The sequence below is a fragment of the Amblyomma mixtum genome, chromosome 6 (assembly GCF_055824585.1).
Source record: "Amblyomma mixtum isolate Tamu chromosome 6, ASM5582458v1, whole genome shotgun sequence".
NCBI classification, from domain to species: Eukaryota; Metazoa; Arthropoda; class Arachnida; order Ixodida; family Ixodidae; genus Amblyomma; species Amblyomma mixtum.
This window is the reverse complement of record NC_143017.1, coordinates 79,004,060-79,020,707: the sequence shown is the minus strand read 5'-3', so window position 1 is coordinate 79,020,707 and position 16,648 is coordinate 79,004,060. Positions and strand designations below refer to the sequence as shown.

The 16,648-nt window shown below is 48.6% G+C and overlaps 1 protein-coding gene across 8 annotated transcripts in view; it reads left to right on the top strand.

The window, feature by feature from the left end:
- LOC149339478 (uncharacterized) overlaps positions 1–16,648 on the top strand; it is a 156,815-nt gene that overhangs the window by 74,974 nt on the left and 65,193 nt on the right. For all 8 annotated transcript variants that reach the window (XM_089548261.1, XM_089548265.1, XM_089548258.1 and 5 more), the window contains 8 exons: positions 224–313; positions 1,918–2,394; positions 2,854–3,321; positions 4,682–5,592; positions 8,554–8,821; positions 9,405–9,778; positions 12,193–12,522; positions 13,386–13,583. In XM_089548261.1, the coding sequence (XP_089404387.1) occupies positions 224–313; positions 1,918–2,394; positions 2,854–3,321; positions 4,682–5,592; positions 8,554–8,821; positions 9,405–9,778; positions 12,193–12,522; positions 13,386–13,583 (3,116 nt within the window). The remainder of the gene's footprint in view (positions 1–223; positions 314–1,917; positions 2,395–2,853; positions 3,322–4,681; positions 5,593–8,553; positions 8,822–9,404; positions 9,779–12,192; positions 12,523–13,385; positions 13,584–16,648) is intronic.

The following is a 16,648-nucleotide window of genomic DNA, read 5'->3' as shown; positions in this document are numbered from 1 at the left end:
AGTATACTGTATTTAGTGGCATAATCTGGCTATGAACGTAGGAAGAAGGTGACATGGCTCGCTGACAAAGGAAAGCCAGTTTCTTTTGTGGTGGGGGCAGCTGCCAAAACGGCCCAGTCTGAGACACTTGTTGGATCTTGGTGCTGCTGAAAGTAGAAAGTTCAGCATTGTTCTGCTTGCCAAGGTTTCATCTTCTGTGCCAATGCGCTCTGCTTCTTTGCAGGCATGGCTCTCCAAGGGAACCGAATGGCTATGGCAGGGCCTGGAGAGCTGGGGTTTCGCACCCCACTGCCACCTGGAATCATGGCATCTCGTAAGCATCGGTTTACAGCTCAATACCATGTGCCAGAATGGCCTTTGTAGCTCTTTTCTTTATTTATGGGGCTTTACTGCTTAGTAGCATTTTTTTTCACCCTGTGCTAGCTGCTGGATGCAGCTTGAGAAGTCGCTCTGGCTTGTGCTGACCTCTCAGTGAATGTGTATGCAGTCTTTGCATAGAACAAGTTAAATTTTGCATAATATTCTACCTGTGAACATAATAGGTAAAGCCCCTAACATTCTATGTTGGAAAATTTTAAATTTCACGAATCGAGAACAAAGAATCCGCAGAATTCTGCGAGTGACATCGAATGGCGCTTCAGAGTGCACCTCGCATTATAGTGGAACCAGGGCATGAATGTAGTGGGAAATTCTTTTTTTTCTCCGAGCTTTGTAAGGTAGGTAAAGTGACTTTTTGCCACGAGGCCTGTGAGTCACTAGGAAAAGCCAGCTTTTCTACGACCTCCTTGGTGCAAAGCATGCGGTGTGCAGGTCCGGAGAAGGTGGCATTGGATCATGAAAGAAGGCGGTGTGATTTATTGAGATGGGAGGGGGCTTGGCTATGGTTGCCCCGAATGTAGTATTACTCGCGTTGTTTGCGTGCCTTTAATTTATTACCCAGATTTATATAAAAAAAAAAAACACAACCTTTAGCTTATTTCGCGCTTCCTGCTGTGAAAGCGCACCAACTTGCACGCGGGTATGCACAGGGCATGCTTGGGAAGATCGGCGCAGCCATGTCGCTGCGTGCGGCTGTGAAAGGTGTGTGAATGGTGTCAAAAAAAGTCAGTAATTCGTTCGTAAATTGGTTCCGGTAAAGAAAAGTCAGTTGTGCACCATTTACCTGGCTCGCTCACGCCGATGGTTGCTTTCCCGTACGAATGGTTTTCAAAGCAAACTTCCGGTAGCCTCCAAAGCATGCATCGTGCCAGAATTCCAAACTACCGAAGCTTTGGCTGTTCTGTTTGCTGCTACTCACCTGAGCCACTCGCGGGGACACTGTTTTATTAACCTGTATCTCCGTTTGTGTCTAACTGATGGCTTTGCGATTGTGTCATTTCTTGTTTATTGTTTCGAGTTGTGCACGCGTTGTCATGCCATCACGCAGGGAACAATGTAACGAACGGGCGTCCGGGGTGGGCACAAGGGTAGGGGTAATGCATTGACTTATAATTTGGAGACTACTTTTTTTTTTTTTTTTTGGCCAGTGAAGGACGAAAGTTGTAGGGTCAACTTACATGCGTTGATATGCCGTATACATTGGACATTGTGACCTTTGTAGAGCTCTTAGGGTGTGCTCATGAAATCTGCTTAATTTGTGCACCTCGTTTTCAAGCCTTAATTTTAGGGAGAAAAAAATGTGTGAAATTAAGGCAAAAATATTTGTGGAAAAAAAGTGTGTCCCCTTATGCCCGCCCCGAACCTCCGTTATGTGCAAATTATGCAAGTAAATAGGTAATTTTGAGCTCTCTTGAAACCTTGAGGCCTTGAAACAAGATCCTTGTCTCCCCTTAAGTTTTCGATTATTTGTACAGTTGCAGGAAACAAGGGGCCTTAATCATTAGGAGTGTTGATGTCATGTCCTGCGTACATTTGCAGGCATGGCCTCTGTTGAGCAGCAGCAGCTACAGCTGCAGTCACAGCAGCAGAAGCCCTTGCCGCAGCAGCAGCAGCTGCAGCAGCAGCAATTGCAACAGCAGCAGCTGCAGATGCAGCAACAGCAGCTGCAGCTCAAGCAGCAACAGCAGCAGCAACAGCAGCAGCAGCCAGGTCAGCAACTTCACCCCGGCCAGCAGGGTTTCCCTCACGGCAGCATGCTGGTCGAGCCAAGGGACCCCCAGCAGGCCGCCGGGATGCGGCCGCAGATGGACGAAGCCCGGCTCCGGATGCTCATGCTCCACCGCCAGAAGATGTTGCGTCAGCAGCAGTGGCGGCAGTTGCAACAGCAGCAACAGCAGCAGCAGCAGCAACTGCAGAGGCCGCCACTGAATCGCCTCGAAGCCTTCGACCCGCAGCGAGCGGCGGCAATGCAGGCCCAGGCACAACACATGGGCATCCCACCTCAGCATATGCCAGGTGACTGACCGTCTTTGAGATGGTATCACTTGATTGGATAAAAGCAGAGGGCCAGGATAAAAGCAGGGCCAGGGGGGATTCTTTGATTTTCGATTATACGACGGTTTCGCGTGTTCCCCTGAACGTCGTATAATCGAGGTTCCACTGTACACATTTTTCAAATTGTCTTTTGTCCCATTCACTCTCTTTCGTATGCCCACCATATTTTAAATGTGTGTTTCAAATTTATCCGAAGAAAATTGCTGTTCGCTATGAATTCACTTCAAAGCAAAAGCCGCTTTTTGCATGAACCTAGCTTTGATACATTTGCATGAGTGCCATTCAAACCATTCGTGATCTTTTACAAGCCACCTGGGTGTCCCGTGATTTAAAAGGAGGCGCTGAGAGCGAGATTAGTGTATGTCTGTCCAGTATCCAGCGTCTGAGCACTGAAACTAATAGTGAGCTGTCTCTTTGTAGGACCTAGGCCAGCAGTGTTCAGGCAGCAGCTGCCACCTGGTGGATTCCCCGACGGCACTCTGTTGTCCAAGGAAGGAAACCTGATTCAGGGCAGTGCCTTCCCTGCACAGGGCACGTCACAGGGAACATCGCAAGGCATCGTTGCCAGTGCCATGCCTGGAGAAGGTCACGTTCAAGGCATGCCCGAACCTCCACGTCAGCTACCACAGCATCAGCAGCAGCAACAGCAGCATCAACAGCAGCAACAGCAACAGCAGCAGCCAGCTGCCGCCAGTGACTTGGGTGGTGGCGCCTCCCCCACTTCTGCTGCCACAGGCGCCAATGCTGGCTCTGAGGGCCTGGAGGCTCAGCCAGCGAAGAAGAAGACTGCTGGCGACCTGGTGAAAGAAGTCGAGGCCCAGGGCACCGAAGACCAAGAGGACGGTGGTGGGGACATGGAGGACGACTTAGACGACGATGAGCTGCTGGGTGAGCTAGAGCGCTGTGCTGGAGGCAAATTTGTTTTTTTGAGTCACTCACAGGATGCACTTAGGATTGTGCAGTGGGTGGGGTCTCTAATTTGCAGACATTGATGATGGAGTTAGTGCGTTGTGCCTGCTCACAGGAGGTGTTGCGAGGCCTGGATGGGGAACAGTTAAGGATAAAGGGTTAATCAAGAATACCTAAGTAATGTACGGTTCCCTGATGACATTGCCTTGCTAAGTCACTCAGGATGTGAACTGCAAAGCTTGGTCAGTGAGTTAGACAGGCAGAGCAGAACGGTGGGTCTAAAAATTAACATGCAGAAGACCAAAGTAATGTTCAGCAGTCTAGAAAGGGAACAGCAGTTGGCAATTGGTAGCGAGGTGCTGGAAGTAGTAAGGTAATATTTCTACTTAGGGCACCGCTGATCCAGATCGTGAGAAGAAAATAACTAGAAGAATTCGAACGGGGTGGAACACATATGGCAGGTTCTCTCAGATCTTGGGTGGCAGTTTACCAATATCCCTCAAGAGAAAAGCATACAACAGTTGTATCTTATCGGTACTCACTTATGGGGCAGAAACGTGGAGGCTGATGAAAAGGGTTCAGCTTAAGTTAAGGACAATGCAGCGTGCTATGGAAAGAAAAAGGGTAGCCGTAACGTTAAGAGACTGGAAGCAGGCGGAGTGGGTGAGGGAACAAACGCGAGTTAATGACATCCTAGTCGAAATCAAGAGGAAGAAATGTGCCTGGGCAGGGCGTGTATTGCAAAGGCGAGATAACCGGTGGTCCTCAAGGGTAACAGAGTGGTTCCAAAAGAAGCCAAACCTAGCAGGGAGCGGCAGAAAGTTAGGTGGGTGGATCAGTTTAAGAAGTTTGCAGGGATATGGTGGCTGCAGCTGGCAAAGGACAGGGTTAATTGGAGAGACATGGGAGAAGTCTTTGCCCTGCAGTGGCTGTAGTGAGGCTGATGATGATGATGACCATTTTGGAAAGGTCGAGTCTGCTCCTGCAGAAACAGATAAAAGGCATGTAATGCATGTTAGGTGAAGTGTACGGGTGACATTGGCAGGAACATCAGGGCAAGTAATGCCTGGTTAGCACCTTATATGTGGGGCAGCACATATTCTCCTGCCATTTTCAGAAGAGCTGTCTGATTCAATTCAAGCTGCCTACTATCAAAAATTGGTTGCTGTTTAAATCTTCATGCAGTTGTATTCTGTATCTATTTTTGATACTAACTTGTAGCAGTTGCATGGCTCTTACTTGACTGTGCACTTTAGCAGGTTATGGTATTCACAATTGTTCTCATCCCTGAAAAGCAAGCTTTGATAACGTTTTCCTGTCATTGCTTCTTGCTCATCAGGTCTTGGCAATGACTTCAACATTCTCGAGTATGCTGACCCAGAGCTGGACCGGGCATTTGTGGGCGAAGGGGAGAAAAGCAACATCCTCGATGAGCACCTCGACTTGGACGACAAGGAGGACGACCTGGACGAGGTAGGGCGTCAGGATGCAGAAGCCAAGGAGGAGGACAACAACAGCTCCCAGGACAGTAGCGTCAAGCAGGGCTCCACAGACAAAGAGGAGAAGCTCGAGGACCAAAAGCCGGGCATGGGCTTTCCGGCATTTTCGAGGGAAGGTGGGGATGTGTCCAACCAGCAGCAGGTCCCACAGCGACCGGAACGGCAGCAGCCAGGGCAGGGGCTGCAGCATGCACAGCAGCAACAGATGCCCAAGATGCCGCATGCTGCGTTCGACACTCGGCCGCCCATGAATGTGGTGCCCTCGGCCTCCTTTGCGGTGGCCGGCCAGCACCCAAGTCTTCGTGGAATGCGGCCACCTCCTCCGTACACGGGCGCTGCTGGCCCCATGGCAGCTGGTGTCCGCATGATGGCAGCCATGGCACCAGGGGCGGCCATGAGCCACCTGAGAGGCTCGCTGGCAGGTGTGAGGCCCCCGGGAAATGTCACCGTGTCGGGGGCGGCCATTGGGCCCCCGCTGGGTGGCGGCGGCGGCGTTGGCGGCGTAGCAGGCGAGCAGCGGCCCCTCCTGCTGCAGGAGCAGCCCCTGCTTCTGGAGGACCTGGTCGAGCAGGAGAAGAGGGAGCAGCGCAAGCAGAGCGGAGAGGCTGCGATGGCTTCCCTGCTGAGTGACGTTGACTTTGAGCGCCTCAAGGCCGACGTGCTCTCAGGTCCTCCCGATGACAGCATTGGAGCACCAGCCCCCGTGATGCCGCAGGCGTCCCTTCTGCCAGCCATGGGACAGCAGCACCCTGTGAGTGACACTCCACTGGCAAACCATACTCACCTTGGCTAGTTATCGAAAGCCACCTCAACGATCAGGCTCATGAGCTGCAGTAAGCCAACTTTTTGTCAAGCTTGGGGCCCAAGGCACAGCGTGCACTGTTGGCGGGCAAAAGAAAGCGATGCTATGAATGCAGGAACAAGGGGTAACCCTGACACAGGCTGTAGAAGATGACGCACGCTGTTTTGAAATGTAAGATAGTGGTTGGTTGGTTGGTTTATTGGGGTTTAACGTCCCAAAGCGACTGAGGCTATGAGGGACGCTGTAGTGAAGGGCTCCGGAAATTTCAACCACCTGGGGTTCCTTAACGTGCACTGACATCGCACCGCACACGGGCCTCTAGAATGTAAGATAGTGAAGGAGCTGTGAGAAGTAGGAAAAGGAAAAAAAGCGGTGACATGACAGTGACAGCATTAATAAGAGCCTCAGGCACGTTAGGCCTGTGTGACACTTGTCACTTCCGCAAGTGTAGTTGGAGCACTGTGCCTAGGAGAGCCTCATCTCCCACCCCTTCCCATCTTCCTATTCCGTTCCCTTTGCATTATCTGTTCGCATTATTGAGAGCTGAGTGTAGTTGTCTGATTTCACAGTGTACCTGTGAAGTCTCATCGTTGACAGAAGCTGAGTGCATCCTATAACAGTATGAATGGAACATTATTTGAGAGCCAGTGTATTTTTAAAACGACGCTACACAGTACGCTCATGTTAATTCTCATTTGGGATAATGTGCGAAAGCAAAATTGCGTGAACAAATGATGATGAAGACAGAGAATTCTCTGTCAGTGTCTCCGCGCCGCAGATGAAAGTTGCCGAAGATGATGATGTGCAATGCACAGTGTGAGAGTGTGTCGCAGTTTAATTCTCATTTGGGATAATGTGCGAAAGCAAAATTGCGTAAACAAATTATGATGAAGACAGAGAATTCTCTGTCAGTGTCTCCGCACCGCAGATGAAAGTTGCCGAAGATGATGATGTGTAATGCACAGTGTGAGAGTGTGTCGCAGTTTAACACGAGGCGTGATCGGCTGCGGCAATAGCCTAGTGCTCTCTTGCACTGGTCAGCAAAGCTGATCTGTTCGCGCTGCTGCAGGTTTGAACCCCAGTCGTGGCAATATCTGTTTGATTCACTTTTATTTATTTATTTCTATTGGCACAAACCCACAAACATTGCAAGATCTTTTTCGGCATTTACGCATCGGAACAGTGATTCCGCACTAAAAAAACTTATCAACATTTTTTTTGTCAATTATCTAGTCCGAAACAGGGCATGTGGGCATCGCATTTCTTGTTATCACATTTTCGATTTCGTCTGTTTTGTTTTATAATATTTTTCAAATATAACACAGCCACGAATATAATGCGAGGGGGTAGTCCATGTGAAAACAAAAGCTTTGCATGAACGTGGCGTTGTCTTCCACGGCCTCAGTGTCATTTAAAAGGCAATATGCTTAAGAAACGTGCAACATAATCAAGCGTGGCAAAACTCCCCCACGCAGTGCCGCCGCGCCTCTGCTTTTTGCCACTGCTGCTTTGTGCTTCGCACTGTCCAGTGCTGTATTTTTATTTTTTTTTCGTTCCCTACTCCTTGGGGGCTCTTTTACTGCCTTTTCTTGAGTGAGTTCGAATTCGCATTCAGATTATGATCTGAGTTGTTGGTGAGTTTGGACTCTCATTAAAAACGTGATAGGAGTTGTAAGTCCGTGCTTACTTAGGCTTAAGAAATTTGACATGCTATTTATGGTCAGTGAACATACTGAGAAATTAGTAACAACGATGAATTCATTTTAAAGCTAGGGGCTTTGCTTCGAAGCAAAACTCAGGAAATAATGTACTTAATGCGAGCGTACGTTAAGGCTCAATTTGAAATACCGGTTGGCTGGCGCATGCGCACTACGAAGCGCACTCTTTTTAACATACGCTATGTCTGCATATGTTTATGTACATTATACTAAAACTGCCTATAGCTATGACCTAGTTCCATCATGTCGCTGCATGGGGGGCAAGGGTCCCTTGTCACACGTCTCAGTCAGCTTGAGGGCATGCCACTCGGGCATTTCATTGAGCCTATATTATGTCTGGAGGTGAATGAGCCCAAGTGAGTTGAGTTGAGTGAGTGAGCCCAGATGAGTCCCGAGTCAGAATGAGCAAGTCCAGATGAGTTGTTAGTTGAAATGAGTGAGTGAGCCATGAGTTGTAACGAGTGGCTGACCCCAAATGAGTTGTGAGACAGAGGGAGTCCAAAACAGCTGTCAGTCTAAATGAGGTTAAGTTCATGAGTTTGAGTGAGCTTGGCCTGTTTGAGTTTGAGTGAGCCAATAGGTTGACCAAGTTCTTTTGAGTGAGCCTGAGTGAGCACTCGTGATTTTGCCGAGGTATGAAACTGTGCTGCCATAGCCAGGCGCTCTTTGCTGTAACCATTTCTGTATTAAAAATGTTTTTATTATAAATGAGCAAAAATGTGCAGGTGCCTATGGAAGGCAAACTGGTAACTCAGCTTCACTTTTTTATACCCGTGTTTTTACTCTATGCTAGTTTACTGTAGTGCGATTCTACTGTATTCAAAATTCATCGTAAAGCTATTTTGAGATAGCAGCGACAAATGCACAGTTCTTCTGAAATGACAAGGAAGATGTTCAACTTGAACTGTTAATAAGTTCGATTTAATAAGGGTGTACTATATTTTCTTTTGCGTCAGTTTCTTGCTGTTCACAGTGAGCTTGCGTTATAATCATAGCAATTTTTGGTTCTTGTTTGCCTGAACGCTCAAAGTCCCCTTTGTGTTACATTTTTAGTCATGTTATGTTCATGCATATATGTAGTGCCATGACCCATGTTTCATTGCAACCATTCTGGCATCTTTTCGGCCTGCAGGTATAATTGGCCATTAGTTAGTGGGAAAATGCTCATTTGTGCCGCTTACGTTCATTGCAGGTGAACCCAGCCCACTTGGTTGGCAATCCTCAGCGTTACCACCAGATGCATCAGCCGGGCGGGCCAGCGGTCTGGGGTGGTCCAGGGGGCATGGTGGGTGGGCCCCAAGCTGGCCCCTCACCGCACGTCATGCGCCAGCCTATCCCTGCGGGTGCGGCTGGGCCCATGGTGCCTCCGGGCGGAGCCATGCATCTCGTGCGCACTGAGCAGGGCACCATCCGCATGATGGGTGGCCCTCCACATCGGCCGCCAGACCAGCTCGGCCATGGTGAGTTGCTGTCCGATTGAAACAGCAGAAACTTGTCAAAGCACCACGAAGACTGCACGTGCAGAAAAAACAAAAAACAAAGCATGCTTAATGCTCACCCATGTCAGCTGGCAACTTGGGAAGCTGAGATTGGGACGCCATTTGTGACTCTTCTGCAGTAGGTACATATGATATTAAACACGTTCTGAGGGTAGGGCGCTTGAGAGCGATCAGGTCAGCTTTGTTCATTTGAGCGAGTATTGACAGAAATTCTTGAACGGAACTTATGCAAATGGTGTTCAAGGCACAGTTTGGGAGTGTCACTTATGTGCATTATGCTTTATTATTGGCATTATTTATGCTAATAAAAGATAGCATTATTTATGGCATTTATTTTATCACATCATTCAATTTACTGTATTTTATGCATGGTTTGAGGACTTATTGTGAGCGCATTTGCATTTTTTCGTTTTCCCTGCATGTTGTAATGCCTAACAACTGCTCAAGTATTGATTATACTAACTGTTCACGGCTCCAATCGAATTTGAAATGTTGGTTCATCCGTGGCAAGAATTGCTGAAGCGCGGTGCTCTGTCACGTGCAGTTGGCCCCCACTCTGGGGGTTTGGCGGGGAGCGGTGGACCTCTGGCGTCTCCGGGCGACGGAGCGGCGGCAGCCCCCTTCCAGATCCAGACACTTCCGGCACCGCCTGCGCCGTCGCTGTGCGTGGGGCAGGAGCCGCCGCCGGCGCCCATGGTGGCTGCGTACGAGCAGTGGCTGACGCAGCAGGAGGCCCTGCTCGGCTCGCAGAAGAAGGCCCTCGAGGGCGATGTGGGCAAGCTGCGCAAGGCCAAGAAGGCCCTGAGCACCAAGCAGCGGCAGCTGTCCAAGACGGGCCAGGAGCTGCCCCAGCACAACGCGCTCGAGCTGCACCGCATCGCCCAGCAGCAGCCCGGCATGCAGAAGAACCTCGACCAGGTGAACACCACAGGGGCCACAGTGTGTCAGTTGGCTTAAGGGGGGACGAGGGTCTTAAAACTGAGCTTTTTATTTATGGCTCGAATCTTATGCAATTTTTCCAACAGATGCATTTTTTTCTTCTGATTCCAAAAATGTAGTCATAATTGAGCTGGTGGTCTTAGATCAAAAGTTATCTTAAATTCTAGACTGTAATTAGGTAACTTCTTACGCAGCTTTAATGAACTTCCTCACTGCATTTTGTTGCTTTCAATTACATGAATTGATAGCCAGCAAATTCGCACACCCGATGACATTCTTACTCATTTTGTTTAGGCCGCGTAAAAATAGCAATTTACAATTAGCTTAACGAGTTGCAGTGTCCAATACTGCAACCTTTTACAGTCGAACCCCGAAATTACGAAACCGCCGGGGCAGGAAAACCTTTTCGTTGTCGTGAGAATTTCGCTGTCGCGAAAATAGACAACTAAGACCACCCATTACCTTGCAGAACGAAAATTTAATGAAAAAAGTCGCTTATTTTGCTCTGCCTGACATTGCTGTGCAGGAGCTTGACGACTCTGGCTTCGCAGCTTGATAAGCTATGCATAGCTTCGTCGTCGTCGTGGTCGCCGAGAAAAGCCCGGATAACGTCAAAAGCATCAAGCACATCACGCGAGCTTACTTGCTTACCTTGTGCTTGGTTTTCGCAATCTTCGTCGTCACTCGCCTCATTTCCTTTGCGCACACTATAGATAATAGCGTCGTCGCTGAATTCCTCATGATGCCATTCTTTGATTTCAGAATCATAGAAAGTGAGCTGCACGGGATACTGAACTCTTCCGCAATGTCCGTCTTCTTTCTGCCTTTTTCAGCTTCGGCGATGATTGCAGCCTTTTCCTGCAGCGTCAAAAACTTGCGCTTCTTTACAGGAGGCGGCATGTTTCCGACAGTCAAAAAAAAAACAACAACAAAAAACACTGCACACAAGCAAGTCGCGGGCGAATTCGGCTTGCACAAGGCGGACGGCGAGATAGCGTAGTCGGCGCACTAGCGAAAAGAAAAAAAAAGGGTTCCTTGCTCCTCCCCGGTTGGCCGGCGGTGTCGTCACGTGAAACGTCACGTGCGTACGTAGTCGCCAACAGACGGGCTAGCAAAAATCCGCTTTCAGCGGGCAAAAATAAAAATGCTTTGCTATCATCATCATTACCGAACCAACCGAAAGTAAACAAAAATGGCTGCGCCGGTGCTTGTTGGCAGGTGAAATGAACGGGCCCGACTTGTCGGATGAGTGTGCAGCTGCAGTTTTGCCCATCCTATGTTCCCGACTGGCTGATGTGCCGAAAAAATGTTGCAGATCACTACCTCAAACTTTCGTTAATGCGGGACTGCTTTTTAAAAACCCTTCGCTGTTGAGAGGGGACAAATGCATTGAACCCTATGGGAGTTCGCCGGGGGTGCCAGAATTTTTCGTTGCCGCGAGAATTCCGTTCTTGAGGGCTTTCGTTATTGAGGGGTTCAACTGTACTCTCAACACAGTATATCAGGATGACATGCCTTTAGAGAAAACGGAAGAATGTCACCAGGTATGGGAACTCTCTGGCTATCAGTTGATGTAAATAAAAGCAACAAAATGCAATGAGAAAGTTCATTAAAGCTGCCTGAGAAATTACCTAATTACATTATAGACTTTGTAAGATTTAAGGCCACCAGGTCAAATATGATTGCATATTTGGAATCAGAAGAGGAAAACACATCTGTGTGCAAAATTTCCTGAGATTCTAGCCATAAATAAAAAAGTTAATTTTAAGACCCTCGTCCCCCCTTAAACGTTCTTTAGAGTGGGGAGTTTTAGTCTCCTGGGCTAAGTGCACATACTTGGACACTTTGCAGACACTTTAAGCAGTGCTGAGCTAGTTTTGTGCTGGTGGGATCTGGGGCTGGGAAGTAGATGTTCCTGTGGTTTACTTGTCAGCACCGGTCATCGGAACCTCAGTCAGTGCTGGCTGCTGCTAGCCCTGTGTCATCCACCTCATCACTGAAGACTTGCCCTGAGGAGGAGGGGAGGGGGAATCTCTTGTTATGAGCTAATGTTTTCCAGATTTGCATTTGTCCTTGTGAAAAGAAAAAACGAATAGGGCCATCCTGTTTGAAGGGGGGGGGAGCAGATACAGAGCATTCATCCCTATTTGTGGATGTCATCAGACCTCCTCGGTCGTCTTGTTGTGAGCTTCGCAGCCCGGGACAATTTTGTAAGCATTGCAGTGTGTGGATGGTTAGATATCGCGAATGTATAAAAGCAAGACAGCATGACACATTTGCGTGCAAGAAATAAAATTGATAAGAGCAACGCGGCGATGCATTTTTACCCGTTCGCGACGTCGCGTCTCTATGGTTCGCCGACACTGATTCTCAGCAATTGACGTTTTCCACAGCTGCGCAAGTTGTACCGGCAACACATGATGGTGGTCCAGGAGTATCGCAACAAGCAACAGAAGTGGCAGCAGCACATGCAGCAGCAGCAGCAGATGCAACAGCAGCAGCAGCAACAGCAGCAACAGGGCAGCCAGCTTCTCCAAGGGGGAATGCTGCCGCAGGGCTCGCCTATGCACCACATGGGAGGAGGAGGAGGGGGAGCGGGCCCTCCCATGGGGCCCAGCATGTCGCCCAGTGTGGGACCCAGCATGTCCCCCAGCATGTCGCCCAACATGTCATCTGGCATGAGTCCCATGGTGTCTGGAGCATCACACCCACACACTGTCTCCGTGAGTGCCCTGAATCTGCTCATATGGTTCCGTTGTTGCTTCTGAGTTTTTATTTGTTGTATAGTGGCTTTGTTGCTTGTGAGTTTTCCTATGTTGTACGGTTTCCATTGTGACTGCTGACGAGAGCTTCAAAGTTTTGGAGAAATTTTTGTCTCCTTAGGAGTGAAAGACGTCTTTTAAGGGGGGAAGAGGGTCTAAAAAAAAATAATTTTTATTAATAAATTAATGACAATTATGAAATCTTCAGGGAAAGTATTTTGGCATGCTGATTCAAAATATGTAATTTAATTTTATGTAAAGCAAGTTTTTGTGTACTTATGTTTTATTGTTAGATAAATTTTTGCCAAGAGCTTTCAAGAAATTTTGCGGCTGGTGGCTTGCTAAAGTGCATGCCATGACATTAACGATAAAGTTAACATCCTGCCTGTCATAGCAGTTGAGTTACAGGGTTTTGGAAGTTGCCACTTTAGAAACAGGAAGAAAAATTTGTATTTCTGCTATTATGTCACGAATTTCGGCTTTATCGAACTGCTTTGTGATTTTTTACCTGCTCGCTGTAACGACGTTTCACTAATTGGGAAGCTGCTTATATGCCGGTACATTGGCTTGGAGCAGTTTTTGGTTGCCAGCACAACTTTGACTGCATATCGTTAAACTTTGTTCAACAATGTTCGACTGCATAGTGCTCAGTATAGGTGTGACTTGAAGAACTGAGTTTTCAGTTTGAAAGCAGTTTGTCTGTAAATGTTTTCACTTTCTTTGTTGTGCTTGCTCTTTATTTTTATTTGAGTTCCGCGGCACTTTCGGAGCACTGCAGTGTTCTGCCTGTTGCTGAGTGCTGCTGCCAATGGCTTGGCTTGCAGGTTTCCAGTGGGGGCATGCCCTGTGGACCCCCGCGGTCCCCAATGCCGCCACCGTCTTCCCCAATGGGAGCCCCTTCCCCATCCCCGCGGATGCAGCAGCCACCCACGTCCCCGATGGCTTCTCCCCTGCACCAGATGTCGCCTCAGCTGCCCTCACCACGCACACCGAGGCCACCTAATGTCCACCCCATGAGCCAGGTTTGTCTCTTGTTTTGTCCTTTATGTGACCTCACCTTTCAGTGAGTGAGCTCACAACTCTTGATTGAACACATTATGATACTGAGTGGCAGCTTATCTTGACAATACGGGGAAGGCTACAGGGGTGAAGTGTTTGTAACTGTCATTCCGCCACATAGTTCATTGCTCGACAATGGGCCTAGCTGACTGGTGCATTGCTGTGCGCGATAGCTTCTTTTTCACTGTTGTAACTGGTGCTGTCTGTGGAAGCTTCTTGTGACACGACTAGCAAATTCGTTGTAATCCAGAAAACTTTTTTTTTCTTGGCAGACGAACGTTGAAAGGTGCCAGTTATCTTACAAGTAGGTTTAAATAATGAATATTGACAAGATACGATGTTTTAAAGGTGCACTAAAGAGGACTGAACTCGTCTTTTTACTGCGAGAGCTCAATTTACACATCTCGAGCATTCTTGGAAACTTCAAGCTTTTGTCCTGTGCGGCCGATTTCCCTAATTTAAATCTGATTAAATGTCCTCGCTCCCGCCTTTTTTTTGAACTCATTGCTAATGGTAGGAGGAGTCAACGAACCTTTCAGCCAGTCCTGTGGCGGCTTGCCGCTCTGCCATCGGCGGAGTGATACTTAGCGATCAGTAAAAGCAAAGAGTCTGCGTGTATTTTTTTTTCCGTGGGCCTAATTTGCAGCTATGTAGTCTCTGGCTGGATCTATTTATTCACGGAAACTAGGGGTGTGCGAATATCAGATTTTTCGAATACGAATCGAATACGAATACTTGGTTCCGAATATCGAATCGAATATCGAATAATCAAGGACAGATGCATTTAACCACTACGAAACATTATTTGAGCACCCAAGAACATCCCAGTTCAACTATCAGTGATGAAATGAACACAAAAGGTTTGTGTAGCTGCACAAAAAGTATCAAAGTCTCGAACATTGTTCTTAGAAGAGTGGCAATATCAGAGAAGATGGCTAGTACACAGCATTGATTAAGGCTAGCTCGCCATAAGCACAGAAGCGCGTTGCTGGGATGAACATAATAGGTTGTCGTGAAGGAAAACCGGCTGCTCCACATGATCAGGCAGAGGTAGTTCCCTTCTAGCTGAAACGACTTCTCCAGCCAAAGAAAATGCCCTCTCACTTGGCACTGAACTGGCACATACAGTAGAATCTCGATAAACGGAAATTGGTTAAACGGAACTACCGCTTAAACGGAACAAACGCCTCGCGATTGGTTGGTTTTGTATTAAGCCAATGTAAAAAAAATCTCGTTAATCGGAACTCAAATTTTGCGACCACCGCGTTAACGGAACCGAAAAACTCGAAACCGCAACTAGTTGGACAAGCGCAGTGCCATCGCGGTACGCATCAATGCTCCCCTCCTCCTCCTCCCCGCGTCACCTCTCCGGTTTCCGTCTCCGGCGGTTTCCGGTTTGCTTGTACACTGCCCTCCGCATCGCTCGCTCGCGTTCACGGCGGTTGTGTTCAGTTAGGCCTAAGCCCTAGAGCTTTTGTTCGGTCCGATGGCAGCGCAAAAACGACCGCACAATGCACTTGCGTTGGAAAGGAAGATGGAGATCATCAACGACTTCGAGAGTGGTCGCTTCACGAAAACGGCGCTAGCGACGAAGTACGCCGTCCCCAAAAGCAGCCTAACAAGAATTCTTCAGGACAAGGACAAGCTGCGGGAGGCGTTCGAGACGTCACGCTTTGGTCCTCAAAGAAAACGACTGCGAGCGGCTGACCACGAAGACTTGGAGAAATGCCTGGTGCTTTGGCTGCGCAGAGCCCGCAGTGAAAACATCCCAATCAGCGGGCCACTAATTCGTGCAAAAGCAGAAGAATTTGTTCTTCACCTCGGCATCGAGGGTTTCTCGTGCAGCGAGGGGTGGCTGACCCGGTTTAAAGAGCGCAATGGACTGGTGTTTCGTGCTGTTTCAGGGGAAGCTGCCACTGCTGACGCGACGGCATGCGGAGACTGGCGAGAAAGACGGCTGCCCGAGATTCTGGAGGAATACGATCCAGAGAACATCTACAATGTAGATGAGACTGCACTCTTTTTACAAGTTGCTCCCCTCAAAATCGCTATCATTTAGAGGAGAGAAATGCACCGGAGGGAAACTGAGCAAGGACAGGCTGACCGTCCTTATCGGTGCCAACATGACGGGCAGCGATAAGTTGAAGCCGCTAGTGATCGGCAAATCGAAGCATCCTCGTTGCTTCAAAAACGTCGCAACCTTGCCCGTTTCATACCAGGCCAATGGCAAGGCGTGGATGACGCAAGCCATTTTTAGTGAGTGGATTTATCGCGAGGATGCGCGCTTCTCTCGCAACAAGCGGAAAGTTTTGTTCCTGGTGGATAACTGCCCTGGACACGGAACTGTGCCAGGTTTGAAGTCCATACAGCTGGAATTCCTGCCAGCGAACACCACAGCACTGCTGCAGCCTATGGATCAGGGTGTGATTCAAGCGCTCAAGTCGCGCTTCCGCAAAAATCTTCTTAGGAGGATGCTCTTATGCATGGACCAGGGGAAAGAGTACAAGGTAGATGTACTGCGTGCCGTTTATCTCCTGGATGATGCTTGGCGGCAGGTTAGTGCAACCACCATTGCCAGCTGCTTCAGGCATGCGGGGTTTGCCGCAACCACAGAAAAACCCAGCACACAGAGTGAGCCTGATGATGTTCACGACGCAGCCGAGGAAGATTTGCTACTAGAGAATTGTGCTGCGATGGGCATTCAACTTGATGAATATGTCCAGATCGACAGCGATGTGGCAACGTGCCCAGAAAATACCGTGCACAGCATTATAGCTGATGTCTGCCCCCCTGATGAAAGTGAAGACGAGGAGGAAGAGCTTGAAAACGAGACCGCTGACTCTGATCCTGTGGTGACACCTGCGCAGGCGGAATCGGCAGTCCAAATGCTGAAGAGTTTCTTCCAACGAGAAGAAGGTTCGGAAGTGTTTCTGCACAGCCTGTCAAGTATGGGTGATGCCATTAACAAAAAACGGCTGCGAGAGCTCAAACAAGCAAATATAAAATCCTTTTTCACTAGCCAATAAGT